At 38.5% G+C, this 11,639-nt stretch overlaps 1 protein-coding gene across 4 annotated transcripts in view; it reads right to left on the bottom strand.

The window, feature by feature from the left end:
- DOCK11 (dedicator of cytokinesis 11) overlaps positions 1 to 11,639 on the bottom strand; it is a 142,384-nt gene that overhangs the window by 73,123 nt on the left and 57,622 nt on the right. For all 4 annotated transcript variants that reach the window (XM_015563139.1, XM_015563138.1, XM_015563141.1 and 1 more), the window contains 5 exons: positions 7,258 to 7,376; positions 5,694 to 5,763; positions 5,488 to 5,613; positions 4,779 to 4,850; positions 891 to 1,037 (listed from right to left, as the gene is read on the bottom strand). In XM_015563139.1, the coding sequence (XP_015418625.1) occupies positions 891 to 1,037; positions 4,779 to 4,850; positions 5,488 to 5,613; positions 5,694 to 5,763; positions 7,258 to 7,376 (534 nt within the window). The remainder of the gene's footprint in view (positions 1 to 890; positions 1,038 to 4,778; positions 4,851 to 5,487; positions 5,614 to 5,693; positions 5,764 to 7,257; positions 7,377 to 11,639) is intronic.

An 11,639-nucleotide genomic window follows, 5' to 3' on the forward strand; every position in this document is an offset into this window, starting at 1 on the left:
GACAGCCTCTTGCATCTTTGAACCCTCACAAATAAGGTGGACAAATGTTTAAACTCCATGGAAGAAAGTGAGATTTTTACATTTCAGGTAGTCTCATCCTTAGTTCACTTTAAAAAGATATGTGGCTGTTTGGTTTTTATACACAAACAGTCTTATGTAGTAGTGTTAAAACTATTTTAATTTTGGCAAAGAATGGTCTTATATCAGAAAATCATACTCTGGAGATCTGAAACCTAGCTGTGAATTTTTAATAAGAAAATGTTAGCCATCTAACTGCTTGAATGGATTACTGACCATCAGGTTCTTAATGTAAGGTTGATACATGATAAAGAGCTATGACAAGAGGGGGAGTGGAAAGGAGCAAGTCAAAACTAAGTGCATTACAAAACCATGACCCTTCTCTACAGCAAATCAAATAGTGTTGTTACCCACTTTATAGCACTGCATTCTACCATTGCCCTTACGTGCTGATAACAAAACATAACAATATAATTCAAAGGCTTCAAGTTCAAAGGGCCAATTAGGGGTCAGAGAAGTGATGTAAATGGCATAGAGAGTCAGGGGTACTCTAAGGAGTATGGGGATTTTGGAACCTAACCGAAGACACTCAATTTAATATATTTGAAAAAACATTATGTAAAACATGCCTCTAGCTAAGCCACCAGTGTGGGACTGCTAATTTCATTAATTAGCTATTCCAGTGGGAAGAAAAAAAATCATTTTGGCTGTTTAATAAAACTGATAAATTAATTCGCTTTTAAGTTTCTCCAGCAGGCTTATAAAGACATCGCTGAATCTCTAGAAATTAGCTAATTTTTTTTCCTTTTGGCTTTAAAGAAGATATTGGTGAAGAAGAATTTCTTACCATGTTCTGGCTGCCTTTAACTCACCTTCAGGAAGCTAGCCAAACTATAATTGACATTTCTGGACTCATCAGGAATCTCTGCATAGCGAATAGTCACATGGGGAATTATTGCAAGAAGCAAAGAATGTAAGACATGGTGATATGCCTCAGGAAACCTCTGGCCTCTGGGAAGCTTAAATTAAACAGGCATAGAAAAATGTCAGTTGCAAAAGGTCTAAATCAAATGCCATTGTTTATTTTCACATACATTCTACATATACTATAGTAAATGTGTATCTTTTTAAAATATATTTATTGATTTTCTACAGAGAGGAAGGGAGAGAGGGAGGGAGAGAGAGAGAGAGAAACATCTATCAGTTGCCTCCCATACACACCCCTACCAGGTATCAAAACCACATAAATGTGTATTTTTTACTAGAGTATAATTTTTCTTCCAACTAAAAAATGACATATTTTACATCATTATAGGAACTATCTGGACCACTAACAATTTAACTGGCTGAAATAATCAACAAGAATAGGTAATCATGACCTACCGTATTTGCCGGCGTATAAGACGACTGGGCGTATAAGACGACCCCCTAACATTTCCACTCAAAATACAGAGTTTGTTATATACTCGCCGTATAAGACTCCCCCCTCTTCCGCACACCTTCCACACACCAAATAAAAGGTAAAACACTATCAGATTTGATTTTAACATTTTAATTTATATTCAAATGCTTATGACATGCAGGAAAACTGTCACAAGGCTGTATGTAATCAAACATATACATAAAACAGTGCAAGTTTATTACCGGTAAACATACCGGTAATTCACTAAAGAAAACACACTCTATAGACTGGTACCGTAGATGCTTCTCAGGAACACAGGCAAGCAGCCCACAACCTAGAGGGACTGTCAATGCTAGAAGTAAGATAACAAATAGAGGGAGAGAGCAAGTGCCGGGCAAGTCCCTAGCAAGTTTGCTGGCGTGACAGTTTCACCTTAAAAGCCTTCAAACTCCTCTTCATCATCTGATATTAAAAGTTCATCAACGACATCTTGGTGCCATGATAGGGATGATAGGGGTTTGACTGGTCGACATTTTCTATGCTGTACTGTACAATGGGGCAGTACTGTGGTTGGCTGTTGGCTGTATACAAAGCCTGATTTGATTGGTCCCTGCTCCCTGTTTGCCCGCCCTGTCACTATAGCAGTCTGGTCCACCCTTGCATCAGCATCTCCCTGGGACCTCACTAGTGCGCAAGTGCGAGCTCTTCAACATTCTGACAGGCACCATGATAGCGCAAAATCGCGAATCTTCAATGCATATGTAAAGAAATATACGGTAACCCGAATTTACCACACTCGCAAAATCGCATAACAGCCGAGCATACACCCAGCAGCGCTGCTGATGCCTGAACGGTATGTGGAATGAAGTGGGCGGGCATCGGGAGGCCACTATGGCACGGGGCAAGCACTATGGGCAGTCTATCTGAAGTGTACCTGGCGTATAAGACGACCCCCCACTTGGAGGCATATTTTTCAGGGCCAAAAAATCGTCTTATACGCTGGCAAATACGGTAACTTTAGAATCATGTCCCTCAGATGCAGCCGCATCCCAGTTTTTCATCCCAATTTTTTCCTGCACCTCAATTTCAGTAAACTCTTTCTCTGAAAAGAATAATTAAAAATGATACATATGAGGTAAATATTTATTTGTTTAAAAGTCTTGGCTTTATAATTTCTATAGCTAAGAAAATGTTTTTGTACCTTAAAACAGTTTGAAGACAACTAAATGTATACACCATATTTCAGGAACACATCTATTGCATAAAGTGTTTTTAACCTTGTCTATGCCTTTTACCTTTCTAGAAGAAAGGTTATTTCTGATTTGGTACTTGTTATTCCAAATAAATGTTTTCAACATGGACATTTTAAAACCGTAAGACAAATGGAAAGATTCAAAGATAATAAATTTTACATGGCAAACAACTAATATGAAAGAATCTAGGTAAAAGAGCCTCTCAAAATTAGAGTTTTAAAAATATGAACTGTCGGTTTGGCTCAGTGGATAGAGCGCTGACCTGCGGACTGAAAGGTCCCAGGTTCGATTCCGGTCAAGGGCATGTGCCTTGGTTGCGAGCACATCTCCAGTTGGGGGTGTGCAGGAGGCAGCTGATCAGTGTTTCTCTCTCATTGATGTTTCTAGCTCTCTAGCCCTCTCCCTTCCTCTCTATAAAAAATCAATAAAATATATTTTAAAAAAATATGAACTGTTACCCGGCCAGTGTTGGTCAGTGGTTGAGCATAAACTTATAAACCAGGAGGTCACGGTTCGATTCCCGGTCAGGGCACATGCCTGGGTTGCAGGCTTGATCCCCAGTGCAGGGCATGCAGGAGGCAGCCAATCAATGATTCTCTCTCATCATTGATGCTTCTTTCTCTCTCTCCCTCCCTCTCTGATATCAATAAAAATATATTTAAAAAACATGTCAGACCTCAGATTTATGCAATACATTAAATAATTTTTTTATTTTTCAATTACAGCTTACATTCAATATTATTTTGTATCAGTTTTGGGTATATAGTATAGTGCTTAGACCAGTGATGGCAAACCTTTTGAGCTCGGTGTGTCAGCATTTTGAAAAACCCTAACTTAACTGGTGCCGTGTCACATATAGAAATTTTTATTTTATATAAATGCCATTTAACAAAGAAAAATCAACCAAAAAAATGAATTCGTGTGTCACCTCTGACACGCGTGTCATAGGTTCGCCATCACTGGCTTAGACAATCATATCCTTCCCAAAGTGTTCCCCCGATATTACTAGTACCTACCTGGCAACATACATAGTTATAACTATATTCCCTACGCTCTGCTTTATATCCCCATGACTATTTTATAACTACCAATTTGTACTTCTTTGTTTTTAATCCTCACCAGAAGATACTTTTTCCATTGATTTCCAAACAGACTGGGGGCGGGGTGGGGGGGCTGACAGAGATAGAGAAACATCGACATGAGAGAGACACATCAGTTGGTTGCCTCCCACACACACCCATACCAGGACTTGGGAACCTGCAACCAAGACATGTGCCCTTGACCGGGAATCAAACCCGCGACCCTTGGGTCTGCAGGCCAATGCTCCAACCACATAGCAAAAGTGGCCAGGGCCCAACTTGTACTTCTTAATCCCTTCACCTTTTGTCACCCAGTCCTCCAACACCCCGCCCCTCTGACAAGTAACAATATGTCCTGTGTCTATGAGTTTGTTTCTCTTTTGTTTGTTCATTTATATTATTCATTAGATTAGACACATTACTGAAGTCATATGGTATTTTCTTCCTCTGACTTATTTCAATCAACACAATGCCCTCTAAGTCTATCCATACTGTTGCAAATGTAAGATTTCATTCTTTTTTATGGCTGAGTAATACTCCATTGTATTACTTTTTTACCCACTCGTCTAATTATGGGCACTAGGTTTGCTTCAATAGCATGGCTATTGTAAATAATGTTGCATTGAACCTGGGGTGCATATATTCTTTTGAATTAGTGTTTTAGGATTCTGCAGATATGCCCAGAAGAGTAATCAGTGGATAATAAGGCAGTCCCATTTTTAACTTTCTTAGAAACCACAATACTATTTTCCTTAGTGGCTATGCAATACATTTTTAAAGAAAAATTTTAAAAGTGAACAGCATGGATGGAACTTGAGAGCATTATGCTAAGTGAAATAAGCCAGTCAATGAAAGAAAAATACCACATGATCTCACTCATTTATGGATAATAAAGACCATTATAAACTGATAAACAAAAATAGATACAGAGGCAGGGCTAAGAGCCCTTAAATATAAAAGAGGCTTTGCATGTTATACAGTTAGCCTTCTTCGTCTATGTTAAGTATTACCCTTGAGCCTACTTACCTTAATTTTATTTTCTTCCAACAAATATATGGCCATAGACTTTGCAATGATTTCAAAGAAAAACCATGAGTACTAAAATAAACAAAGAAATAAAATCAATCTTCAAGAGTTACCCAAATTTTTGAGCCTTAGCAAAGTTTAACCAATACATATGGATCTTATCTCTAACATTAATAACATTTTAAAGGGATCTAAACTCACAAAGTTCCACAGAGTAACTTCAATTGGCAGAAAGATAAAATACCTCAGAGCCAACTGTGATGTACAAATGGGCTTTTGGTAAGAACGTTTGCCTAATGGAAAATAATGACAATAATAAGAGCCACCATTTGAGTGCCTAGTATGTGCCAGAAATGATGTCTTAAATGCTTTCCTTATATTTCAGAAATGAGGGATTAAGGCTCAGAGGTGCTAAATAACAGCCCCAAGTCATAGAACTATTAAGTGGTGGATATATGATTCTAACCTATGTCTACATGATCCAAAATTTTTTCTATTATACATTTGACTGAGGGGGGAGTGTGAGGTGGGTGGGGAGGTTGAAGAGAATGAAATTCTGGAGAACTTGAGGGAAAAGGATGCATGGGCAAAGTGACAAGGAAAGTGAGGGTCACGTGAAAAAAATGATGAAAGACTAGAACTGAAATGGGAGGGTATCAAGCAAATATTTTTCTGGCTGCTTTTTCCCTGTTGCATCCTGACCCCTTACCTTTAACAGTTTGTTTATTGCTAAAAAGTCTGCAGACTGTTTCAAAATTGCTATCATCGTAGTAGCCAGAATTTCATGTGTTAGCTGGGCCTGAGAAGCACTCGGTTTTTCAGGTCGGAAGCTATACTACAAATAAAGAAAATGAACTGTAAGGCAAAATTCTTCCACGAAATCAACTGCTCAGAAAGTAAGTTTTTTCCACAAACCTTTATGAAGGATCTTAAATAATTATCCAAGCCTTCTTCATGACACTGTGAGACGATATGTAAAAGAACCCTGAAACAACATTCACAGAAGCCAGCATGTCAGGCTAAAATTAACTACCACAGTTTGAATGTTAGATAAGACCTAAAAATTCCTATCACTGCCTGAATAATTAAAGGTGAGATGATTGCATAAGATATAATGATAATTTGGGTCTAACTGATTCAAAAGAAAGATATTTCATTTTGGCATTCCAGATGTTTCATCTCCTTTTTAAATCTCTGTCTACATTTGAAGTACGGTCATAGCTACTATATAGTAAAAGACAGTGATTAAGGTAAATTCTGAAATTCTCTCTAGTGAGAAGAAATAGAAAAATAAAATGAACAGCATGTCAACAGATGGGATAAAAAGGAAGGGAAGAGATAGAACAGGTATAAGGACATGAACTAAAATTGGAAGTAAACATAAAAGTCATAGAAAGTTTTAAAGTTAAGAGATTAGTAGTGGTTCTCAAAATTTAGCATGAATCAGAATCACCCAGAGGGGAGACTGCTCAGCTCCCTCTCCCAGAGTTTCTGATTTTTTAAGTACTGAAGTGAAGTTCAATGATTAGCAGTTTAAATAAGCTCCCAGGTGATACTGATGCTGCCGGTCTGAGAACCACATTTTGAGAAGCCCTGGACTAGAGTAATGCTTCTTAAATTTCCAACCAGACCATCCCCAACAGCAAGCAGAGAAGAGCAAACAGTGTGCAGGTGTGTGTAATCTGAGTCCTGATGGTGCAACAGCAGAAGCAGCAAGGCCAGAAACATCCAGCACTAAGCTCACAATTTTTTTTTGTCTCCTGTTTTAATTTCAAAATCCAGGTACATTTTATGCTCTACTCTACAATATAACCATATCTGTTTCATATAAAAATAACACTCCCTTATCTTTTAAGTAAAAATTGATGGCTTAGGGCCATTCTGTCTAATATATGAGAGCCATTAGCTACAAGTGACTATATAAATTTAAATGGAATACAATTAAAATTCAGTTTGTCAGTTACACTAGCTACATTTCAAGTGCTCAATAGCAAAATGTGGCTAATGGCTACCATATTGGACAGCACACATGCATCAGTACATGTCCATAATTGGAGAAAGTTCTATTGGACAACACTGATCAAGGGCAATGGTTCTCAAACTCTGTTGCATTATGGAATCACCTGAAAACTTTTTTTTTTAAATACTAACAGAGTTCTACTGCTAGAGATTCTGGTTTCATTGGTATGAAGTGTGGTCTGACAGAGGAATTTTTAAAAGCTCCCCAGGTGATTCTCCTGTGCAGCGAAGTGTTAGAACAACCCTGGTCCATGAAAGCACATTAAATTTACCCTATGGCTTATGGTACCATCGATCCCTGGGGACACAAGTCTCCCCATCTGAGAAGCTGAAACTAAAGAAAACCAATATTAAATTTCTGATTTTGGGGTTCTCATTTGGAAGATCAATTTATATTTAAAATGAAGAAACGCAAAAGGAAACAAAACTTGCTTCTTTGTATTACAACACCAAAACTCACATGGTACAGTTGATAGGAACGTCATCTTCATGGGTCATGTTTGTGAGAACTCGGAAGAGTTGCATAAGAATTACAGGTAGAAACTGTATCATGACTGGGATCTCCATGACATGCAAACACTAAAATAAGTCATTATTAGTTATGAAAACAAACAGAAATATGATATAACTTGCAAATGTGAAACAACAAAAAAATTAAGTAATGAGAAATATATTCACTAGAACATAAGCTCATTTAAATGGGAGCTTCATGCAACAGGGGACTTTGTTAATTATTTTATCTGCATCTCTATTTTGGCACTCAGAACTCATTAGTATATTTAATAGTAAATGCTTTACTGAAGTTAACAAGTACAACTGAGATCAACAGGTTTTGGAATAAAGACAACTGACCTTTCGTAAACTAACACTCAATTGAGGAGAGAGCAGATGTTCAATAAAGTATGTTTGTATACATAGTTGGCTTTCCACTGGCACCCTCTACAAAACTGAGCCAGTTCTGCCTTCTAACACCCTCATAATACACTTCCTAGCACTCTGTCTCTAGTGAAAGGTGTGTTAACAAAAAAAAAAGGAATGTGTTCATATACACCCAAAAATGATACAAGAAGCAAAATTTATAAAATTTCTTTCTTCTTCCTCCCTTTTTCTCCACATTCACTCATTTAAGCAACCAGCCAACCAAAAAAATGAAAACAAATCTCACTGAGCACCTCCTACTACATCAACTCAATGTTTAGTGCTATGGGAAATACTGAGATAGATGGAGACAAGCCTCTGTGCCTAAGGAACTCAATATTTAGCTTCCAATCTCCCTGACTTTTGCTCCATCTTCCCATCCTTACTCGCATCATCCTTTTTCAGGACACTATCATCTATATCTGAGTCACATCAACAGTGACCTCTTAGATCTCTGTTCAACTTCTGTTCAATCAGATGCATAAGACAAGATATTGAGCTCAAGGAACCCATGGTCTATCCTTCAAGTTTTTCCTTCCTTGCCCCACCTTTCTACCCTTACTATTACCATTGTCCCTTTTCATGACCTTCTTACCTATAACTAAAATAGTCTAGTAATTTCCTGGTGGTTCTCTGTACAATTTCTCTTTAATACATCTAACTCTCGTTTCCAAATTAGCCTTCCTCAAATACTGATTACATCAGACCACCTTCTGCCAATATTTTTTTTGAAGTTTCACCAAGGGCAGTGGATCTCAATCAGTGGCCGCTTTCCCTGCCCCACCCCCAGAGGACATCCGATAATGTCTGAAGACATTTTGTATTGTTACAACTGGGGGATGCTACTGACATCTAGTGGGTAGAAGCCAGGGATGCTGCTAAACATCCTACAATGCACAGGGAAGCCCATTACAACAATTATCCTGCCCAAAATGTCAATAGTACCAAGGTTGAGAAATTATGACCTAGGATATTAAGTCCAAGTTCCTTAAGACCCAATCTACATTTTTAGCATTAACACTCATCATTCATCACAAGACCAAACTAGTATCTTTACTCCTCCATGAATACATGTATCATATGCATTCTTAATTTGTGCATTTGTCCACAGTTTTTAGCCAAATTCTGGCTACCTTTCCAAGTCAAGCTCAAACCTCCATTTCAATGAAGCCATTTGTTCACTCATTCAACAAAGACACACTGAATAAGCTTCTAATTACCAATCACATAAAAAATCTACCACCAAGCCATTCCCAGTCCATGGGGGAAAAAGACAAGAAATGAAATCACTGTGATACAAATAATAAACAGTACAAGAGTGGTACAGTGGGGCCTTGACTTACGAGTGTCCTGACTAACGAGTTTTTTGAGATACCAGCTGTCTCTTGGCCGATTTTTTGCATTGAGTTGACAGAGTAATTTGAGTTAACAAGCTTCTTAACGAGCTCCTTAACGAGCTCAGTCTCGAAACGAATTAAACTCGAAAGTCAAGGCCCCACTGTATATACAAAATGCACGAAGGAAGAAGCAACTGAGTCTGCAGGTGGGTAGGGAATGTCGAGAGGAGGAAGTTTAACCGTTTGACTGCTAAAGAGCGCTATCGCGCTCTTCTTATTTAAAACAAATTTATGTAAACAATTGGTATTTTTTAATTTTTGTTGTTGCAAAGCAATACAAGTGAGTTTATTGTATAAAAAGTGTTTTACATTTTTTCCCATACACACGCAATTAGTGCCGCAGTTTTGGCATATGTCCGAAAAAATACGTCAGCAGCCAAACGGTTAAAGGATAAGCGGGACACTGTACAAGAGGAACAAGAGATGGGCATTGGACGCAGAATTGGATCTCCCTGCACCAGTGTAGCTCCTCTCTCATTTATTCTCAGGACAGCAGCCAGAGTGTTCTTTATGAAAGGCACACTCGATGTCATTTCCCCTTGTGGAAAAAAAACAAAACACCATGAACAAAAAGCTGTCAAGGGCTTCCCATGCCTAGGTGACCCTGCCTCTCTCTCCAAATTTATCTCATGCCATCTTCTCCCATCGCTGCTCACTGTGCTCTAGCTACACTGTCTTGTCTTTTCTTTCCTGTCCTTCATACATGCCATCACACCAGGTTTTACACCTGCTGCAATATTCTGTTAACCTTTTACACAGCGTTATCACCTATGTTTGTCTTCCTTTCATCAGTCTCTTTTTAGCTTAACATGTCATCTCCTCAGAAAGGCCTTCCCTGACAGTTCTATCTTGAATGCACTCCTGGTCACGTGGGATCCCCTTAACCTGGTCTGTTTTCTTCACAGCCATCAACTCTATGTAAAATTACTTATTCAGTTAAAACCTCTCTATCCTAACTCCTGCAGGTATGTTGTCAGAACTGTTCCCCATTATATTCTCAGCATCCAGTACACTATCTGGTCCATAGTAGGTGCTCAATATTTGGTGAATGACTAAATCAATTAATAAAATCAGGAACCAAAGGGTAAAATAAAAATAGGAGCCTCTAGTTTCAGTAGTTCTTCAGTTCACTAAACCCTCTGCACTTACACCCAGTATCCCGTGTTTGACATTTCATCACATATTGCTTGGGACTATCATTTGTACTGCTGACTTAAATTGTCATTTAACTTGTGTGTACAGTCTCTCCAAATAGGGAGTAAGATCCCTATGGACAATGACCTTAACTTACTCTTCTTCACAAGCCCCACAGCATCTAGGGCAGCCGTGGGCAAACTACGGCCCGCGGGCCGGATCCAGCCCATTTGAAATGAATAAAACTAAAAAAAAAAAAAAAAGACTGTACCCTTTTATGTAATGATGTTTACTTTGAATTTATATTAGTTCACACAAACACTCCATCCATGCTTTTGTTCCGGCCCTCCGGTCCAGTTTAAGAACCCATTGTGGCCCTTGAGTCAAAAAGTTTGCCCACCCCTGATCTAGGGAAATGTTAAATACACACTAAGAGCTCAACAGTAGTTTTTAATTGAATTGATAAAACAATGACATTGACAGGGACAACAATTAGCAAGGTTTCGTAGAAAGAACATGAAACCAGGAGTCAAGAGACATGTCACAGGCTTAGCTCAGCTCTGTTACTAACCAGCTGAATGGCCACAGAAAGTCACCTCTACTTGGACTTCAGTTTCCTCATCTGTTAAAAAAATCTCTAAAATCTTCTCCAGCACTAACATTCCTTAGAGGTGGTAGGCTATTTCTGTAATCACATAGCATTTCACTCACTGCCACTAGAGGGAGAGCACAGGTCACAAATGTCAGAAATTTCACACCCTTAAAAATACAAATATGACTACTTTCTTCCTTCCGTTTTAAGAATACCACTATATGAAAATGATGTCCTGCTCCATTTTGTTCTGTAAAAACCTTTACAAAGCTTCCCCACTAGAAAAGAACTCAAAGATCTTAACAGACTAAACATCCATTCATTCATAAAGCTAGAGTTCTACATATTAACTGAGGAAAGGATTTAAAAGTTAGATGACTACTACTTTTATTTTTTACTACTGTACTTCTTAATAGTAATTAAGAGATGAACCAAAGATATTGTGTGCATATATGCATAACCCATGGACGAAGGCCTGGGGCAGGGGGCAGGGAAGGGGACATCTGTAATACTTTCAACAATAAAGATTTTTTTAAAAAGGAATAATGACTGCTATTTGTCAACTATCTCCCTGCTTCTACCATTCCGACAGTATATTTCTATAAGACAGGCAGAATGATACTTTAAAAATGGAAGTCACAGGATGCCACTCCTCTGTTCAAAGCCCTGTAAGGCTTCCCATCTCATTCGGGGTACAATTCAAACTCCTCATCATGGCTTATGAGGCCTTAACCCAACCAGCTCCCCAGCTACCTTTCTAGTGTGGTCTCCTATCACTCTGTGGGCAGCCACAGTGGCATT

This window comes from Myotis davidii, unplaced genomic scaffold (genome assembly GCF_000327345.1).
Source record: "Myotis davidii unplaced genomic scaffold, ASM32734v1 scaffold798, whole genome shotgun sequence".
Lineage (NCBI taxonomy): Eukaryota > Metazoa > Chordata > Mammalia > Chiroptera > Vespertilionidae > Myotis > Myotis davidii.